This window comes from Salmo salar, chromosome 21 (genome assembly GCF_965601325.2).
Source record: "Salmo salar chromosome 21, fSalSal1, whole genome shotgun sequence".
Taxonomy (NCBI): domain Eukaryota; kingdom Metazoa; phylum Chordata; class Actinopteri; order Salmoniformes; family Salmonidae; genus Salmo; species Salmo salar.
In genome coordinates this window covers 22,820,001-22,840,741 of record NC_138311.1, presented here as the reverse complement: position 1 = coordinate 22,840,741, position 20,741 = coordinate 22,820,001, and the positions used below count along the sequence as shown (strand labels likewise).

General features: G+C 41.6%; 2 protein-coding genes across 6 annotated transcripts in view; one reads left to right on the top strand and one right to left on the bottom strand.

Moving 5' to 3' along the window:
- The window catches only part of vwa8 (von Willebrand factor A domain containing 8), an 86,285-nt gene extending 74,485 nt beyond the window's left edge, over positions 1-11,800 (bottom strand). The window contains exons 1-8 of the mRNA XM_082967038.1: positions 11,514-11,800; positions 10,988-11,065; positions 10,714-10,844; positions 8,185-8,295; positions 1,747-1,914; positions 1,500-1,664; positions 1,321-1,370; positions 1,103-1,211 (exon numbers count right to left, since the gene is read on the bottom strand). Coding sequence (XP_082823164.1) covers positions 1,103-1,211; positions 1,321-1,370; positions 1,500-1,664; positions 1,747-1,914; positions 8,185-8,295; positions 10,714-10,844; positions 10,988-11,065; positions 11,514-11,652 — 951 coding nt within the window. The 5' untranslated portion in view covers positions 11,653-11,800. The remainder of the gene's footprint in view (positions 1-1,102; positions 1,212-1,320; positions 1,371-1,499; positions 1,665-1,746; positions 1,915-8,184; positions 8,296-10,713; positions 10,845-10,987; positions 11,066-11,513) is intronic.
- A 2,437-nt stretch (positions 11,801-14,237) lies between these two features.
- LOC106581933 (diacylglycerol kinase eta) overlaps positions 14,238-20,741 on the top strand; it is a 78,916-nt gene continuing 72,412 nt past the window's right edge. For 2 of the 5 annotated variants that reach the window (XM_014164444.3, XM_014164446.3), the window contains exon 1: positions 15,401-15,979. In XM_014164444.3, coding sequence (XP_014019919.1) covers positions 15,701-15,979 — 279 coding nt within the window. In that variant the 5' untranslated portion in view covers positions 15,401-15,700. Of the gene's footprint in view, positions 14,468-15,398; positions 15,980-20,741 lie in introns of those variants that run through there. The other 3 variants (XM_014164445.3, XM_014164443.3, XM_014164447.3) reach the window with 3 other exon arrangements.

Here is a 20,741-nt window from a genome sequence, read left to right as displayed (position 1 = left end):
TGCTGCAGAGGATAAGTTCATTAGAGTTAACTGCACCTCAGATTGCAGCCCAAATAAATGCTTCACAGAGTTAAAGTAAGACACATCTCAACATCAACTATTCAGAGGAGACTACGTGAACCAGGCCTTCATTGTCAAATTGATGCAAAGAAACCACCACTAAAAGACACCAATAATAAGAAGAGACTTGCTTGGGCCAAGAAACACGAGCAATGGACATTAAACCGGTGGAAATCTGTCCTTTGGTCTGATGAGTCCAAATTTGAGATTTTTAGTTCCAACAGCTGTGTCTTTGTGAGACGCAGAGAGGTGAGACGCAGAGAGGTGAACGGATGATCTCCGCATGTGTGGTTCCCACTGTGAAGCATGGAGGAGGTGTGATGGTGTGGGGGTGCTTTGCTGGTGACAATGTCAGTGATTTATTTAGAATTCAAGGGACACTTAACCAGCATGGCTACCACAGCATTCTGCGGCGATACGCCATCCCATCTGGTTTGCGCTTAGTGGGACTATCATTTGTTTTTCAAAAGGACAATGACCCAACACACCTCCAGGCTGTGTAAGGGCTATTTAACCAAGAAGGAGAGTGATGGAGTGCTGCATCAGATGACCTGGCCTCCACAACCACCCGACCTCAACCCATCATTCTAACATGATTCCATATGTGTTATTTCATAGTTTTGATGTATTCACTATTATTCTACAATGTAGAAAATAGTCAAATTAAAGAAAAACCCAGAATGAATAGGTGTGTCCAAACTTTTGACCGGTAGTGTATATTGACTAATTCATTGATTGATAAGTTGGTTGGTTGATTGACTTATTGTCTAATTGATTGATTGTTTGGTGGGTGAATTGACTTAATAATGTGGAGGAGTAGACCTATGCCAAGGATATCTGTCAAGCAGCTCTATGTCCTCACTCCCTTGTCCCTCACCTCTACATCCATTTTCCCTCCAGACGTTTCTCAAAAGTACTGGAAGAGCAGGAGGCGGGTTGTCCACTGAGAAGTCAGGCAGACCAAGGCTAGCCCTACACCCTCACTCCTCTCCTCCCACACCTTCATGCTTCTCTCATCCCTCCCTCCCTCCATTGGTCTTACCAGTACTGTGAGAGCAGGAGGCAGGTTGTCCACAGGGAAATCAGGCAGACCCAGGTTGTGTGACTCCTGGGAACAGAGAGTGGTGGCAAACGACAGCAGCTGGGATACCCTGAGATACAAAGTGACAACAGAGCACACGTATTAGGCTATTACTAAATTATAACTCTGTTTAAAGTTGTACAGCATTAGTGTGTGTGTGTGTTTGTGTGTGTCTTTACCTCTCGGCAGGCACATTTGGTCCAACAACGTACAGGATTTCCAACTGATCCTGAGAGAGAAGAAATATGAAGTAATCAGACACGACACTGGTGCTTCAAAGTCTTTCTCCTTCTTACCCACATCTGTAATTAATACAGCCCGTAAGATAGGCTAGTTGATCTGGGATCGTTGCTCTAACCTTGAAGGGTAGGTAGTAGATGTCTCTGGCTTGGAAGCGGGATCGGAGGGGTGGGTCCAAGGGGTTGCCTTTGTACCGGGGGACAGGAAGTCCCAAGGCGATGACCCGGAAGTACTCGCTCACACGCACAATCTGCCACGCATCCAGCTCCTCTTTGGTGTGCTCCTGCAGGGGACAGGGTTAAATCAGCTGCCTTTGTACGCTGGGGCAGCACACATTGCTCAATGCGCCCACAAACAGGTCTCACCGTCAGTAGTTTGTCGTAGCGCTGGTAGGACATGAGGAAGCGTCCGTCCTCCAGCTGCATCTCTCGGTTCTCCAGCAGGTTGTTCAGAACCGGGAGAACGTTCCTCTCTGCTTTCTCCAGCCCCTCTAGAACCAGGATCCTGCCCTCTGTCGCCGCCCGCACCGCACACTGCAATACAACTTTAGTTATACATTACACATAAACTAGACACTGTAAAACTACGCAAGTTACATGTGATGAGTTGATTGACACACATCAGGCTAACAGGACTGTTCCCTGAATCCCTGTGTATCTTCAAGCACTACTACCTCTGCTTGTCCTTCCCAACCCATGTTCCAATATCGACATTACTACGTAAAGGTTTACCCTTATTTTTATAGTCAAACTGCCCCGCTTCGTTGAACAACATAGACCTACCATAATGCTTTCCTAAGAATGTCCTTCTGTGTCAAAACAGTCTGGCTATTTTAACACAGGCTATATTCTACCCTAACCAGACGTGTGATAGGTCTATTGTGTTAAGATAAACTGTGTGAGTGTGTGTGCATCCGTGTGTGTGTGTGTGTAGACAAATCAAACAGCTCTGACGTCAAAGGCAAGAAACCTTAGCCATCTGGGCCGACCACAGAGCGATGTTGCCATATAATTAGGTTTACATGTAAATACACGGCCCGGGTCTCTGGGAAGAGCAACTATAAAAACTATAGCTGGAACCAGAAAACTATATATAAACCATTGGTTCATTTTCAGCCCAGAGGACACTGTAATCAGATAATTGGTAGAAATGTGGAGTGACGCAGGATGGCGAGAGGACGCAAAACCATAAGCAGGCCTGTGTGTGTGTGTGTGTGTGTGTGTGTGTGTGTGTGTGTGTGTGTGTGTGTGGTGCTGGGTTTGGGTTGGATACAGAAGAGGACGATATGGTTGGAAGAGAAAGAAAAACATCCCTCAAAATACTTTCTCGGGCTTTGGGACTGTAGAGCAATGGGACTGTTGCCTCGCATTGGATATGGCCTGGAAGCTGGAGAAAATAGGCAAGAGAACTGGCTAGCTAGTAGTTGACTTGATAGCTACAGGTAACTGCCCAAATAAAGGAAACTCCGAAATAAAGTGTCTTAATAGGGTGGTGGGCCAACACAGCTTCAATGTACCCTGGCATAGATTCTACACGTGTCTGGAACTCTATTGGAGGGTTGCGACACCATTCTTCCACAAGAAATTCCATCATTTGGTGTTTTGTTGATGGAAAACACTGTCTTAGGCACCACTCCAGAATCTCCCATAAGTGTTCAATTGGTTTGAGATCTGGTGACTGAGACAGCCATGGCATATGGTTTACTTCATTTTCATGCTCATCAAAACATTCAGTAAGCACTTATGCCTTGTGGATGGGGGCATTTTCATCCTATGGGAGTATAGCCATGGTAGCCAAAATAATGGCTTGCCCAGCATTTTTATACATGACCATAAGCATGATGGGATGTTAAATGCTTAATTAACTCAGGAACCACACCTGTGTGGAAGCACCTGCTTTCAATACACTTTGTATCCCTCATTTACTAAGTGTTTTCATTATTTTGGTGGTTACCTGTAGATCTGGGGGTTAAGCTATGTCACAGGAAGCAGGATCAAAAAGTTCCCATAATTTTCTATATTTCTTAATTCTTAAAGAAAGTCTTACTTGAAACAAATGGTACGGTAGCACTCAATATTCTCAATAACCCATAATCGACTCCAGCCACGTTCCTGTTGTCATGCCATAGAATAAGCTAAAGCACAAGACTAGGGCATTTACTGGTCCAACTAGGTCATTATTGAAGGTGAGATTCCAATCACTGTAATGACGTCTATTTGCAGATTGACTAGCCTCCTGGGTTGGAGGATGTTTAATATAATTAGAGTTGGACCTGATTCCAAAGGACCAGGGTTTTTTTGGATCAAAAAGGGACTTAGGTGGTTGGCATGGTAGGGGGTGAGGTATGGGGTGTAGCTGAATTTTAGAGAACATTTGAGAGGCCCCCATCTTGGTGGTGTAGAGAAATGTTAGAAATTTTAAGCAAATTTCCTGCAATTCCACATTTCCAAAAATGTCCCAATTTCAATTACGATCTTGTCTCATTGCTGTAACTCCCCAACGGGCTCGGGAGAGGCGAAAGTGGAGTCACACGTCCTGCGAAACATGACCCGCCTAACCACGCTCCTTAACACCCGCCAGCAGCACCAATGTGTCAGAGGAAACACCGTTCAACTGGCGACCGTGATCAGCCTGCAGGCACCCGGCCCTCTACAAGGACTTGCTAGGGCATGATGAGCCAAGTAAAGCCCCCCCGGCCAAACCCTCCCCTAACCCGAACGACGCTGGTCCAATTGTGCACCGTCCTATGGGACTCCCGGCCATGGCCGGTTGTGGCACAGCCTGGGAATGAACCCGGGTCTGTAGTAACGCCTTAGACCGCTGCGCCACTCGGGAGGCCCTCTTCCACACATTTCTCCATGAGCCAAGAGATTTCTTTGCCATTTTAAAACAAATTTCCTGCGATTCGACATATTCTGCCATGGAGCTAAGATAAAATATTGCCGTTTTAAAGCTATTATCCTGCAATACGCATTTTGTCATGGCTAATGCTGTGTTATTTTGCTCAAACATAATAAAATCAGTACAGCTAAATTCTTTTTTTTTTTAATTTTCAATTCTCCTTGACTGTCTAGCTTTATTTTGGTGATTGTTAGTTCTCAAAGATTATATTATAAAAAAAATACATTAGTCCATTATCTTTTCTACATACTTTATATCTTAAAGTGTTTTTATGCAAGAAATATATTTTTTAAAATAACACTGAGAAAACACCGATTAGGCGTAGGCGGCCCGCCCAAGGATTTCAATGGCAGAAAAATCTCTGAGGACAGTGATTATTTCCAGCCCTGGATCTATATTAGATGCTGACTACAAGGATGTTGAATTGGAGGAGTCTATTAGTGAGAGAAGAGAGGGAAGAGGAGAGGAGAGCAGATGGGTTGACACACAAAGCCTGAATATAGGTCTCCAAATGAGCGCAAGGCCCACAGGAATACACTGATGCTCTTGTCAACACACCCTTCTGCTTGTACCCAATCCTGACAGAAAACCAGTTTCATGCATCAAGATCCACACACACACAAACAAATCTAACCAAAGCAGCCATTGCTGAAGTAAATTACACATTTTTGAATAATGTTCACACCAAATCGCTCAATCCATAATGGTGCAGCTATTCAGCACCTGTTGCCATGGGAACAATGGACACCTGTTTTCTCTTTGGTGGGATGGATGGTGGCCAGTGGGGAAGCGGGGGAGGAGAGGAGGTGGAAACACTTATCCCGGTTGCTTTGTTTTCATGGGAAGAAGAAGAGGAGGAGAGGAGTAGGCCAAAAGCAACATTGCTCTGCCTCTTCCTGCAGCAATTTGATCCTTGCAGCAAATTATACATTTTACATATTGTCTAGTTGAATAAAGTAGGCCGCAAAAATGAATTATTGAAGTGCAGGATGAATGATGTTTTCCCTGATTGAATGGCCCTAGGATCAATCATCTAGGGTTTATCATCTGAACCCCAGGGAGAGGATGATCTGAGGGCTTCCCCCTGGGGGAATCACTGCAGTTTATTAACACCCTGTCTCCATGGTGACCCAGCTGACTGTTTCTAGGCAGAGTAGAGACCAATAGATGGCTTGACATTAAAAAAATGTGCCACTTTTGATCATCACTTGCCCCATCCCCCCAAAAAAGGTCTGTAACAGAAATGGGCCAAAAAGGTAACTGAAAATTGTTTAGTATGATGCAAAATAAAATGTATTATTATCATTAAAATGTAGGCAACCCTCTTTCTATTGGCATTTTTGCATATTCGAGCCGGTCTCAAAATACAACACTGCCCCTTTAATCCTCTCCTGGAGGATGGTTGGCCACCCTTCATATCCTATAAAACATCACAACTACAACCATATACTTTTATTTCTTTATAAAATATTTCCTCATTCAATAAATCAGGGATCAAATGGCTAAAGTAGGCTACTTCAAAGCAAGATAACTAACTAAGATATGAATCCCAGCTTTCACAAGGTCAGATTTATTTCTCAGCTCCCAAAATTAAGCGCTGGAAAGACGGTGGAGAGACGGTTTTACAACTGAAGTAGGCCTATGTAGCATTGGTTTAATAAGGCACCTGTTCATCAACTATGTGTCGGCAGGGGCGATTGTCTGGGGCCATGTAAGAAAGTCATGACCATCATGCTTTTAGTGAAAGAGTTTAATTTTATACATGTGAGTTTGACCAATTCCAGTCCCCTTGCTTAGGGCGTCCTTCTCGTGAGAATTTTTATGTAGAAGGACAGAAGCTCAATTCTGGTGACTTTTTAAAAAGGACATTCTACTCCAAAATTAATTAAAATAAAATTATGCTGACACCATCTAAAATATAATTTACACCTCCAGAAATGGGTCAAATAACAGCATGGAGTTCGTCCATCTGCATTTACCCCATTGGACACAACATCCTGATTATTATTATTATAAATGATTATTATTTTATTATAAATATGAATATATAAATTATTATTATTCCCTAGAATTTTTGTATAGATATTTTTTACATTTACTAAAAACTCAAAGGTTTTTTACCTGTCCCGGACAAGCGTTAATGTCGAGCCCTGAAGTCTATATGCATCCTCTTGTCGATCTCATTGAACCATTATCTTATTTGGGTCAGGTTAAGAGATCAAATTACATCCATCTTTTTTTTTAAATAATAACGGCCATGCATTGGTTTAGCCTAAAAATATATCATTTGAACTGAGCAAATTTCAGGTCTGCTGAGCGCAAACTTGAACATTGCGCGTTTACTGTGAACACTGAGGCTGTACCCGCTTTAAGTTACAGTAGCCTACTTGATCATAATGTAGGCCTACCAGAGTGGCCTACCAACAAAAACAGTGGAGAAAATGCATTCCATAACATTTTACGACTGCTCATGCTGTAGTAAACACAGTCCAGTTCAAAGTGAATGGCACAGATCCATATATGGCAATGGTCTATTTGCATATAGGCTGCAGCTCTGATTGGTTAAGCTGTGCCGGTCTGTGTAGAGTATGGGCTGAGTCGTGCATGTAAATGCAATAGAATCCTACTCTGCTGCGTTCTGCCTACAACAAAAACTCTTGCATAGATAGTTTTGCATACTAAGTGTTGCATAGTTTGTTCTGTTTCGGTATGTTGCATTGAAAGTGGCAAATATTGCGTTGATTCAATCACAGTTCCCACAGTAAAGGGAAACGTTGATAGTGTTAAGGGGGAAAACTCTAGAAAGTTGAGTGAAGTTCAAACTCATGCTTCTCTGAGCGGGCTGATATTTCTTCTGCGTGGCAGTCCTGGGGAGCTACGCGCCTGCGAACAGCTTAGCGGGAACATTGGTGACAAGTCAGTAATAACATGTTCACATAATATTTCATAAAGATTGGATAGAATTTAAGTTATTTTTAAATATTGAGGAATGTTAGCTGGCCAAATCATTGATCCTGCTTTGTGATCGCAGATGTATCAGCTAGCTAGCTCACCAGCTCACAGAATGGACTGTGTCCCTGTGGATCTCACTGATCATTAGATGGTTAGTGTAGAATAGGGATGGGGAAAATCGATCCAGTAGAGTATCGCAATATTATTTTGACCATATTATATTGATTCTATGACTACAAGTATCGATTCTCTAAAAAGGCAGTTATTAAGGTTGGCTAGTGCTAGTCGGCTATACCTGCACCAAAACGTTGGTATTTCTCCTCCTATAGTTTGGCCTCAAACTTATTTTTAAAATGGTGAGCGAACATGTTTTCAGCACTTTTATTTCCATGACTGATCAAAACGTTTTTATTATGGCTCTCTTTTGACCCTCTGCAGCAGACATAGTGAGCAATATGTTTGGAACATCGAATCGCTATAAAATAGAAGTATCGAATCGCAATTCATATAGAATTGTGATAGATATAGAATTGCAATACATATTGTATAGGCACTTAAGCGTCATGATATAGTATCGTGTGGTCCCTGGCAATTCCCAGCCTAAGTGTAGAACCAAGCCACAAATAAATCAACCAGGAAAGGGGTCTTTATATTGACAGCAGCTTATCTAACCAGTACATAGGATTGTTAATTGGTGCTGCTGGAGAGTGGAGCTTTGATCAATGAGGTGCTCTCATCAGAAAACAACAAATTAGTGCTGTTTCTGACAAGTGTATAACCATCAGTATGTAGCTGCAATGACAAAAGACAAAATGTCTTATTGTTCACACCACTGACATATCTGACCAATGTTTTAAAACACCTTTTCAGAACTTCACATTGATAGCTATATAGTGCATACGGATAGATTGACGGATGGATGGACTGACGGACATATGAACGGTACTCACCTGGTCTATGTAAAAGGCTGTTCCAGATCGTATCTCTCTTCTTTGTTTGAGATCTGTCTCTGTAGTGTCTCTGGACAGAGCTACATACTCCACCTCCCTCTTAGTCAGCTCCTAACCAATCAGGGAAGTCAACACAACACTTTAGAACACTTCCTAATACTAGAGTACTCCATAACACTTTAAAAACACTCAATAATGCTTTACAGTGTATACTTGTACTAATAGTAATGAGTTATCAAATAGCTTTTGATAGTTTATTGCATGGTAATAGTAAGTAATATTACTAGTAATAGTAACTATGGCGCTATGCTACTGTTGAACATAGGTTTTGGAAACTCCTGTAATACAGCACCCCTCCCTAGATAGGCTTCAGGATGGATAAAAAGCGGCACTTACACACTTCCACACTCATCACATACGCTGCTGCTACTGTCTATTATCTATCCTGTTGCCTAGTCACTTTACTCCTACCTACAGTTGAAGTCGAAAGTTTACATACACCTTAGCCAAAAACATTTAAACTCCGTTTTTTACAATTCCTGACATTTAATCCAAGTAAAAATGTCCTGTCTTAGGTCAGTTAGGATCATCACTTTGTTTTAAGAATGTGAAATGTCAGAAAAATAGTAGAGAATGATTTATTTCAGCTTTTATTTCTTTCATCACATTCCCAGTGGGTCAGAAGTTTACATACACTCTATTAGTATTTGGTAGCATTGCCTTTAAATTGATTAACTTGGGTCAAACGTTTCAGGTAGCCTTCCACAAGCTTCCCACAATAAGTTGGGTAAATTGTGTCTCATTCCTCCTGACAGAGCTGGTGTAACTGAGTCAGGTTTGTAGGCCTCCTTGCACGCACACGCTTTTTCAGTTCTGCCCACACATTTTCTATGGGATTGAGGTCAGGGCTTTGTGATGGCCACTCCAATACCTTGACTTAGTTGTCCTTAAGCCATTTTGCCACAACTTTGGAAGTATGCTTGGGGTCATTGTCTATTTGGAAGACCCATTTGCGACCAAGCTTTAACTTCCTGACTGATGTCTTGAGATGTTGCTTCAATATATCCACATCATTTTCTTTCCTCATGATGCCATCGATTTTGTGAAGTGCACCAGTCCCTCCTGCAGCAAAGCACCCCCACAACATGATGCTGCCATCCCCTTGCTTCACGGTTGGGATGGTGTTCTTCGGCTTGCAAGCCTCCCTTTTTCCTCCAAACAAAACAATGGTCATTATGGCCAAACAGTTCTATTTTTGTTTCATCAGACCAGAGGACATTTCTCCAAAAAGAACAATCTTTGTCCCCATGTGCAGTTGCAAACCGTAGTCTGGCTTTTTATGGCGGTTTTGGAGCACTGGCTTCTTCCTTGCTGAGTGGCCTTTTTGGTTATGTCGATATAGGACTTGTTTTACTGTGGATATAGATACTTTTGTACCTGTTTCCTCCAGCATCTTCACAAGGTGCTTTACCATGTTCTTATTAATTTCTTTACACTTGTGTGTATGAGGTAGTTGTTGTAAAATTGTTAGATTACTTGTTAGATATCACTGCATGGTCGGAACTATAAGCACAAGCATTTCGCTACACTCGCATTAACATCTGCTAACCATGTGTATGTGACAAATACATTTGATTTGAAGGTCCTTTGCTGTTGTTCTGGGATTGATTTGCACTTTTCGCACCAAAGTACGTTCATCTCTAGGAGACAAAACGCATCTCCTTCCTGAGCGGTATGATGGCTGCGTGGTCCCATGGTGTTTATACTTGCGTACTATTGTTTGTACAGATGAACGTGGTACCTTCAGGCGTTTGGAAATTGCTCCCAAGGATGAACCAGACTTGTGGAGGTCTCAAAAAAAAAATCTGAGGTCTTGGCTGATTTCTTTTGATTTTCCCATTATGTCAAGCAAAGGGGCACTGAGTTTGATGGTAGGTCTTGAAATACATCCACAGGTACACCTCCAATTGACTCAAGTGATGTCAATTAGCCTATCAGAAGCTTCTAAAGCCATGACATCGTTTTCTGGAATTTTCCAAGCTGTTTAAAGGCACAGTCAACTTAGTGTATATAAACTTCTGACCCACTGGAATTATGATACAGTGAATTATAAGTGAAAAAATCTGTCTGTAAACAATTGTTGGAAAAATTACTTGTATCATGCACAAAGTAGATGTCCTAACCGACTTGCCAAAACTATAGTTTGTTAACAAGAAATTTGTGGACTGGTTGAAAAACGAGTTTTAATGACTCCAACCTAAGTGTATGTAAACTTCCGACTTCAACTGTATATGTATATATCTAACTCAATGTCCTCGTAACGCTGCACATCGACTCGCTATCATTGCTCATTGTGTAATAAGTGTTACAATTAATATTTCTATTATATTTTTTATTGTATTCTGCATTTTTGGGAAGGGCCCGTAAGCACTGTTATTCTACACCTGTTGCTTATGAAGCGTGTGACAATTAAAATTTGATTTGATTACTCAGTGGACTAGTAGAGTGAGTGTGTGTGTTTGTGTTCACCAGGTACTTCATGGCGATGGATCGTCGTAGGGGTCCAGGGGGTCCGATGAGGAACACATCCTGACCCAACAGATCCTTCTGCATGATCCAACGCAGGTGCTGGACCACAGTCTGGGGCAGGGTGTCTGACACTATCACACACAAACACAAGGAAGGACAAGCAAACACAAACTCACTGTCTCGTTCATTCTCTCGCTCTTTCTCTCTCACATACACAAGACACACACAGAAATACATTGCATTGAAGGTAGAGCATATCACTGGTGCTACATACTGTGATTGATGGGCACTAGCTCTGGGTTCCTGGGTGTTTTGAGCTGGTAGGAGATCTCCCCTATCTTCACTGTGTCACCTGACACACAGAAGAAAAAAGATTGTGTACAATACAGTGATTTATGCCACACACAAAACTAATACAACGTTTGCAGGAACCAATGCCACATAAGTAAAAACCAATAGGAGTAGGCCTAACGTTAACTAGGGATGATTTGTTTAGGGAAGTTTACCATGTTTTGTGAATGTGACAGTGTAATCTGATATCTTGGATTACAGTAGTTGTAAAACACTTAGCTAGCTAACTACCCGCAACATACGAAATGTAGGTGACAGGTGACAGCTAGCTAACAATCTAGTTACTTCCATGGTGTGGCTAGCTAGCTAACTTGCTAGCCTGTTACATCAGCACACTTTAAATATACATTTACAGACGACAACAGTGGGGTTTTAGGATCAAAAACAATAGTTGAACACTATGATAATAGCCTGTAGTGTTACTATTAACGTTAGCTAGGGTCAGTCACCTGCCGATGTGTTGAGGAGTTTGACCTCATGAGTATTCCACGTCCAGCCGCCTTTGCCCAAGACAGGACCTAAAATATTCCGCATTCTCCTCGCAGCCACAGCCGCAGCCGTGCCTTTGCACAGGATCTGCGAATGCATGGTGAAATACTGAAGTTATCGAAGTCAGAATCCAAAAATACAGCACCGTTTTGACTGTTATTTAGCAGTTAGCTACATTCCCTCATGCTAATGTAGCTACGACGACAACCTTTCAATTGGCGGAAGATAATAAATGATGAACAAAATGCGTCCGTGAGAAATGTCTTCCGTAGTGGAATCACATCTACCACTTCACTACCTAGTTCCTAATTCCACAGTAAACCGGTATCTACGCCTGTTAGCAAGTATTAGCATGTAATTAACGTGGACTGTAGGTAAAAGCACAGACAGGGAAAAAATCGTAATGGTGTAAGAAATGGTGTAAAAAGAAAGAGACCTAGGGCCTAAGCTGAAGGAAAGAGTTGTGCCACCAGGAATCACAGTGTGTACGGCCCAATACATAATTGGGGCCAAGCTTCCTGACATTCAGGACATATATACTAGGAGGTGTCAGAGGAAGGCCTAAAAAAATGTCACCCAAGTCATAGATTGCTCTCTCTGAACAACTAAACAAATCAAATGGCCACCCGGACTATTTACAAATGCCCCCCCCCCATTGTTTTTGCAATGCTGCTACTCGCTGTTTATTATCTATGCATAATCACTTTACCCCTACCTACATGTACAAATTACCTCAACTAACCTGTACCCCCTGTTTATAGCCTCGTTATTGTCATGTCATTTTATTGTGTTACTTTTATTTCGTTTTTTACTTTAGTTAATTTAGTAAATATTTTCTTAACTCTATATCTTGAACTGCATTGTTGGTTAAGGGCTTGTAAGTAAGCATTTCACAGTAAGGTCTACACCTGTTGTATTCGGCGCATGTGACAAGTAAAATTTGATTTGATACAAGTTTGGGTTGCTTTTATTTTCTCTTCGAGCTCCAGTGAGAAAAAGGGCAAAAAGGTTTGCAGGAACATTGTACAATAAATATGAATAGTAAAATAAGTTGAAGTATCAAATAAAGATGACTTCAAATAACTGCAGAACTTTAGGGCCTATGCCCAGATAGGCAAACTTACTACAAGATGAACTCAACAAAATAAGGGACCTGTAGCTTGCCTTGGCCTTGGTCACACTTCTCTAGCACTACATCACACACACAAATCTAATGCATGGTAGAGGACAGAGAGGTAATATAGTCTTAGCTTCACCTTGAACCTGGAAGATTGCAAGAGATGGTGAGTCTGGAAATTGATAGACATTATCAACATGAAAATGATTGTAGTATAATGCATTATAAAAAATGTTCAGTAAACCTTAATTCAATTTCAAATAGGCTGAGCATTAAATTGAATCTAAACTGAAAATATACATTGAAAATGCACCCAGTTCTTGGACATCCTGATATTCGCCACTCGCAACTCCTGCCATGGAGACAACATGATGCAAGTATTAGAAAACAAACATACAGGTACAGGTATATCATGTGGCAGGGCTTGCAAACTATTACAGACTACAAAGGGAAGCACAGCCGCGAGCTGCCCAGTGACACGAGCCTACTAGATGAGCTAAATCACTTCTATGCTCGCTTCGAGGCAATCAACACTGAGGCATGCATGAGAGCATCAGCTGTTCCAGACGACTGTGTGATCACGCTCTCCGTAGCCGACGTGAGTAAGACCTTTAAACAGGTCAACATACACAAGGCTGCGGGGCCAGACGAATTACCAGGACGTGTACTCCTGGCATGTAATGACCAACTGGCAGGTGTCTTCACTAACATTTTCAACATGTCCCTGATTGAGTCTGTAATAGCAACATGTTTTAAGCAGACCACCATAGTCCCTGTGCCCAAGAACACTAAGGCAACCTGCCTAAATGACTACAGACCCTTAGCACTCACGTCCGTAGCCATGAAGTGCTTTGAAAGGTTGGTAATGGCTCACATCAACACCATTATCCCAGAAACCCTAGACCCACTCCAATTTGCATACCGCCCAAACAGATCCACAGATGATGCAAACTCTATTGCACTCCACACTGCCCTTTCCCACCTGGACAAAAGGAACACTTATGTGAGAATGCTATTCATTGACTACAGCTCAGCGTTCAACACCATAGGGCCCTCAAAGCTCATCACTAAGCTAAGGATCCTGGGACTAAACACCTCCCTCTGCAACTGGATCCTGGACTTCCTGACAGGCCACCCCCAGGTGGAGGGTTATTTTGTCTTGTTTGAGACTATTGTGTACAAGTAAATATTGTCTGAATACACAAATTAATCCTGCTATGCTTCACACTAATTTCGTCTGTAGGCTATTACAAAATACAGAAAGAGTCAACATTCTTCTATCCTCTGTGAAAAAATGCTTATATTAAACTACTGTGTGTATCCATAATCATTATATTCGTAATGGGTGAGAGTGACCCGACCTCTGTCAAAATTGTTTAAGGCAGTGTCTTCGTTTTTATGGCGTCACCCCCCTCCTATTGAACCAGTGGCGATGGAAAAGGCAGAGAGGAATGAGGAGGAGGTGCCCCGTTCTCCCTCGGTGCTCCTCCGTGCCATATACGGGTTTGACTTTATCACGTGGTTGACGAGGCTCAGCCCTTGAACCAGTGGCGAGGGAAGCGGCAGAGAATATTTTAGAGGAGGTGGTAGAGTGGAGTAATAGGCAATACGGAATTATAGCCTAGGAGGCCTACCTGGTCCAGGACCTCAAACCATATATAGCCGGTTTTACGGTAACCAGACAGCTGTATCCATTAATCCTTATATACTATTTCTCGACTGGTTTCCCGGAGCGGACCGAGTGGGACTATGGAAGATGTATACCATTATACTCGTAGCCCTGCATGGGAAGAACTGGTCAGTAGCTTTTACCAAATTATTTCTAGTGAAATAAGATAGTGTGGTCTTGATCTTGCCTTTTGTCTACGAGACTAACGACTGAAAGAGAAAAAGTCTGACGTTTTTCTCCCGTTTTAGAATAATTTGTAAGTAATTTATTGTCACCATCCAGATCAGTCATTGTTTTTGGAGAACCGAATGCCTTTGCTTTTTTGAAAACTCAACCCCTATTGTCTTTTGCTGTGAAAACAATAGAACAGTCAGATTGATGTTTAACTAAGTTAGTCTTTAGCAAAACTAAAATGTATCTGATTATAGGCTAGTTGTCTTTGTCTGAAGTTGCTATTCAAGTGGTTAATGTTATGTTCAAACCTAATCCATGTAGCTACATTATAGACGACTGTTAACCGGACACTTTCGATGTCAATAGCCTATCCTATTTATTTGATGGTGTTTTTAGATCACATATTTTGTAAGACTGCGGCTTCTCCTGTTACATTATCGCAAAGTAGGCTATCAAGTGGCATTTAGCCTGAGCAATGGAATGGTTTCTCTACAATACAATCACTATATCAGCACAAGAATGTAACCCTTTACCCATAGGCTACATTTTCCGTTTTCAAAGTAGGAATAGGCTACCCCCCAGTGCTAATTTGAATCAGTTTTGTTTCATGAGTCGAAAGTGTTCTGACAATCTGTAGACCTATTATAACCGTGCAATATCACATTGTTTATTATTATCCTATGCCTTTTTAGAATGAATAACATATCATTAGTCAAAATCTGGAAAATAGGCTATTGCTATATCATTTTATTTCCTGCCTATGGCTATAGCCCAAAAATACATAGGCGTACAGTTAACATTGCCCATATAGTTTGCATGTTCAATTTGCTCATATTTTTTTGTGGGCTTTTGAAATCAGTTATAGTTACAGTATGAGTTGGACTGCTTCTGTTGCGGCCGCTAGGGTATTCCATGGCGATGTCCACCGGTTATTCCATGTCCACCGGTTGTTGGTTGCTGGTGCGTCTGTGTGTGTGTGAGGGAGGCAGCCTAGGCGGTCTCTAGCCTCAGTCTGGTCTGAGCATGTAAGATGGAACCATAAACACATCCTGAACCAGGCTTTACCCTAGTAAACCCCACCGCACCGAGACATGCTACGTCCCCATGAGCACAGCTGCGCACGTATGTTCTTGGACATATAGATATCGGCTCTTACAGCGCTAATTAGGGTTGAGAAGGGAGACGAGATGACGGCGAGGAAAGACGCTTTCCAACCACTGTCCAGCTCTCGCATCCCGGAGAGGAAGGGAGCGGCAGACCGGGGGAAGACTAACCCGGACTGGTCTTATCCTTTCCCGCAACAGGAGCCGGAGAAAGGCCCTTCGACAACGGGGATCCATGCCCATGTGGTGGGTGCTGCCGGGGGCTCCGGGGCCGTGGATGAGTCTTCAGACAGCGAGGGAGAACAAGAAGGCCCGCAGAAACTCATCCGGAAAGTGTCGACCTCCGGACAGCTCAGAAGCAAGGTAAGAAAATACACTTATCTGTCTTTATTTTTGTTCGCTGTCTCGAATTGATTCTTGTTTTGGACAAATAAGCTACACGATTTTGTATTGTGCGTCTTTTTGTAGTGTTGTGTCGGTAGCCCAGTCCATGTTGTTTTTATGGAAGCAAATACAAGGTAATGACACCCACCTTGACAACCAGCACATGATTCTGACTGTCATACCTTGTAATTGTATGCAACGTTTGACCATAGAATAAAATAGATTCGCCAAAAATCTATATTGAAAACAATCTGTGGAAAGCATTGTGAACTGTGGAAAGCCAGTGTTCTTAGCTCCACAGGCAGCCTACTTGTTTTGAGATATCAGTAACTCCGCTGTTACAGCCTACCCCCATTCTGTACATGTGTTAAAATAGATGTGAATAGCTTATAACCATTTTCTTTCACATTGTAGAGATACACATCCTTTATTGGAAGCTTTATAAAGTTCAACTTTTTTCATGAGACAACTCAAACTGACACTAAATAAGCTAAAGTAGAAAAGAGCCACTCAGTTATTGACAGGTCTACTCCACCCTGCCTTCATTATTAAAGTAGGTGTTTATATTTAAGTGATAAGGGCCCACTGGGCTGGGGAACAGGGCTTTGTTATCGTTATTTACCTACCTGACAATAGAACAAACACTTGAAGTAGGCCAACGTCTTGTCATAGGTGCGTAGGAGTCTCAAGTAGATCGTTGACGAAACTCCTGCACGCTGGGCCTTATTTACCAAAAGATTGTAGAAAAGAGCATGAAATTGTTTGTTTGATAAATGAGGGCCACTGTATGTACAGTACCGAAACGTTGTGCTTCAAGAAAATATTTATATGCATTTAGGTTACACACAGTGTGCAGAGTTCCCTTCACTATAATGGCCTGAGAATAACTCCAGTGTAGTATCTTTACATACAATATAGTAAACAAGATGTAGCCTAATGTTTACAAACATTAGGCTACAAAAGGGACAGTATAATAGCACTAGGTAAAGAATTAAGAAAAATCGACAGATAGATGAAAGATGGATGAAAAGGAACTCATCATAAAACATGAGCAATGAAACCAGTGACAAAACAGATATCAAAAAAGGAACAGCACACCATATTGCAGCTAGAGTTGAAAATATATTGTATTATAGAGATTGATGTCTGTCTATATTGTGTTCTGTAAACATTAGGCCACTGATCTGTCTTATAACTCTCATTGGATAGCTAAAAAGAAGTTTGGCTACAATATGCTGTCCTAACATTCTAAAAGGTTACCAAGATGACATCGTCCACTGAACACCCTTTCATCCTCAAAAGAGTCAGAGTTAATCTTACCAAAAATGATAAACCTGTAGCTAATATAGACTTTTTTTTCATGACCAAGTCTTCACTACCTAATTGTAGATATAGCTAAGGTGTTTTGTGGTGTTAGAACCCGTGGCGATTGGTGCCATTTAAGATGAGGGAATATTTTTGTTTAGTTTTTTATGAACATGGCTTTATTTCTATTACAGCATATTGGATGACTGTCATTCATATCCATTTACCCAGCTCAACGTAACATCCATAGGTTTAGGCTACTACAGGGTACTCTAGTTTTCCCTATACCCATCATGAGGTTGATACAACTTAGTCAATGAATGAAAGTTTATGACGTAGGTGCATAGGTTGAGAAAAATTAGAGTAATCAAGGTGACAGACATTGACATGTTCAATACCGCCTTGCACAAGCTTGCTTACATCTAGCTGATCTAGGATGTAATCATTAGTTTCTATTGGACAAATTCAGGTATGTTTATCCCATTTCGTTCCATTTACTTCCATTTAAGAACGTTTTTCAACAGAATCAGTGGAATGAATACACCCCGGGTCACACGCAAACACAGTTCACTTTCATAACAGCCACATACAAACAGCATGGTCCCTTTGATCGTTGAATAATTCCTTCTCACATCTACGTGCTCTCCTCTTCACCTTTTCCCTTCGCTTGTTGACTTCAGTGCACAACACATCAGCTGTCTGTGACCAGGCGAAAAAAAATCTTTCCTTCATATCATGTTCGCTATCAACACACAGCCTACATCGTTGTCACCATATTAGCTAACATCAAGTCAACATAGTTACTAGAACTAACGCGTTTGTAAACCCGCTACAATCATGCAGTACAGTGTACAGTTAGCAAGCAGTTTAGCAGTTACACCGGCGGGCCCAGGTGGCAATACATGAATAAAACCAAAACTTATCTTGACTTGGAAGAGTTCCAGTGTTGGATAGGTAACATAGCAATCCTCTCTGTTTAAGCTGGGTGTTTGAGTAGGCTGAACTAGCTAGCTGCATTCACTAGCTAAGTGAAAGTTTAAAAAAACTGAAATAAATATCTCTCTCTCTCTCTCTTGCGTCCACTTAATAATGGAAGAAATTAATTTGTTCAAAATGGTTCAATTATTGTCTTTCTCTCTCTTTGAGTCAATTACTCACCACGTTATGCACTGCAGTGCTAGCTAGCTGTAGCTTAATGCTTTAAGTACTAGATTCATTCTTGATTGGGTGGGCAAAATGTCAGTTAATGCTGCAAGAGAACTGATAGGTTGGAGGACGTCCTCTTGAAGTAGTTATAATTACTGTGTAAGTCTATAGAAAGGGGCGAGAACCATGAGCCTCCTAGGTTTTGTATTGAAGTCAATGTACCCAGAGGAGAACAGAAGCTAGCTGTCCTCCGGCTACACCATGCTGCTACCCTGCAGAGTGTTGTTGAGGCTACTGTAGACCTTAATTGCAAAACAATGTGTTTTAACCCTTGTGTAGTCTTAACATTCTGTATACTCCCCTTGTCCTAAGGGTAAAAAATTACCCGCCTTCACTAAACCCATAAAATTAAGCAGATTAATTGAATTTTAAACCCCAAATCTATTTTGCATGAAGAAACAACCTGTCATTCATCACAAACTTTGTGAATATCTGGGTTTTCCCTCTTCACAATGCAGAAAGACTGCATTTAAACAGTGGATCATAATTGTTTTCTTTACTAATGTAGAGGTTTGTTATTTTTTATTATTATTGCTGAAGGTACTGCATCAAATCAAATCAAATTTTGTTGGTAGAGCATGGTGGTAGAGCATGGTGTTTGCAACGCCAGCATGGTGTGTGCAACGCCAGGGTTGTGGGTTCGATTCCCACGGGGGGCCAGTACAAGAACAAAAAAATGTATGAAATGTATTCATTCACTACTGTAAGTCGCTCTGGATAAGAGCGTCTGCTAAATGACTAAAATGTAAAATGTATTGGTCACATACACATGGTTAGCAGATGTTAATGCGAGTGTAGCGAAATGCTTGTGCTTCTAGTTCCGACCATGCAGTAATATCTAACATGTAATCTAAACATTTCACAACAACTACCTTTTACACACAAGTGTAAAGGAATGAATAAGAATATGTACATATAAATATATGGATGAGCGATGGCCGAACGGCATAGGCAAGATGCAGTAGATGGTATAGAGTACAGTATATACATATGAGATGAGTAATGTAGGGTATGAAAACATTATATAAAGTAGCATTGTTTAAAATGACTTGTGATACATTTATTACATCCAATTTGTTATTATTAAAGTGGCTAGAGATTTGAATCAGTATGTTGGCAGCAGCCACTTAATGTTAGTGATGGCTGTTTAACAGTCTGATAGCCTTGAGATAGAAGCTGTTTTTCAGTCTCTCGGTCCCAACTTTGATGCACCTGTACTGACCTCACCTTCTGGATGATAGTGGGGTGAACAGGCAGTGGCTCGGGTGGTTGTTGTCCTTGATGATCTTTTTGGCCTTCCTGTGACATCGGTGGTGTAGGTGTCCTGGAGGGCAGGTAGTTTGCCCCCGGTGATGCGTTGTGCAGACCTCACCACCCTCTGGAGAGCCTTATAGGTTGTGGGCATGGCAGTTGCCGTACCAGGAGGTGATACAGCCCGACAGAATGCTCTCGATTGTGCATCTGTAAACGTTTGTCAAGGTTTTTGGTGACAAAAAAAGGTGCATAGGTTTAAACATAATTTTTTAGAAAGAGATAGCACTTGTATAGCCTAAGAAAGTAGCAGAAATGTGCAGAAAGTAGTTTTGAATGCATTTTATTCAAGGGAAACAATCACAGTCTTAAACTTTTTTGGCAACATAGTGATATATTCTTATATACTGTACAATGAGGAATTCAATTGCAAAATACTAGTCTTCTCCCATTTGTTTAACCATTGCCCCCACCCACAAGGTGTATAAACAACAACAATAAATTAGAATAAAGTAAGATAATAGATACAAAACAAAAACGTGAAGAACATAAATCAATCAACTCTAATTAGCACATATAGGACAGTATGCAAGTGTGTGTGCATGGACGTTGCAGATGTATTTCTCACATGTGCAGCACATAGTATTTGTTTTACAGTCCTTCTTTGGGGGGCAGAATTGGCATCTCCTCCACTTGCCTGCCCCAGCTGCTGCCTCAGGTGGATCAGGACAAGATTCAGCCCCCTGAACAGCTTTCACAAGTGCTGCAGAGGCTGCTGTGCAGGGGAGATGCTCCCTTCTTTGAATGTGTGGGGTTACAAGTGCCTTTCCCAGCTGCTCCAGGAACAGCCTCCTCTTGTTCCGCTTATCAGGCATCCAGGTAGGGTTGATCTTGTTCCATATCACGAAGGTATTGTATGAGGACACATCAATGATGTTATGGAAGATGACCAGGGGCCAGCGGACAGTCATCCTCCTGC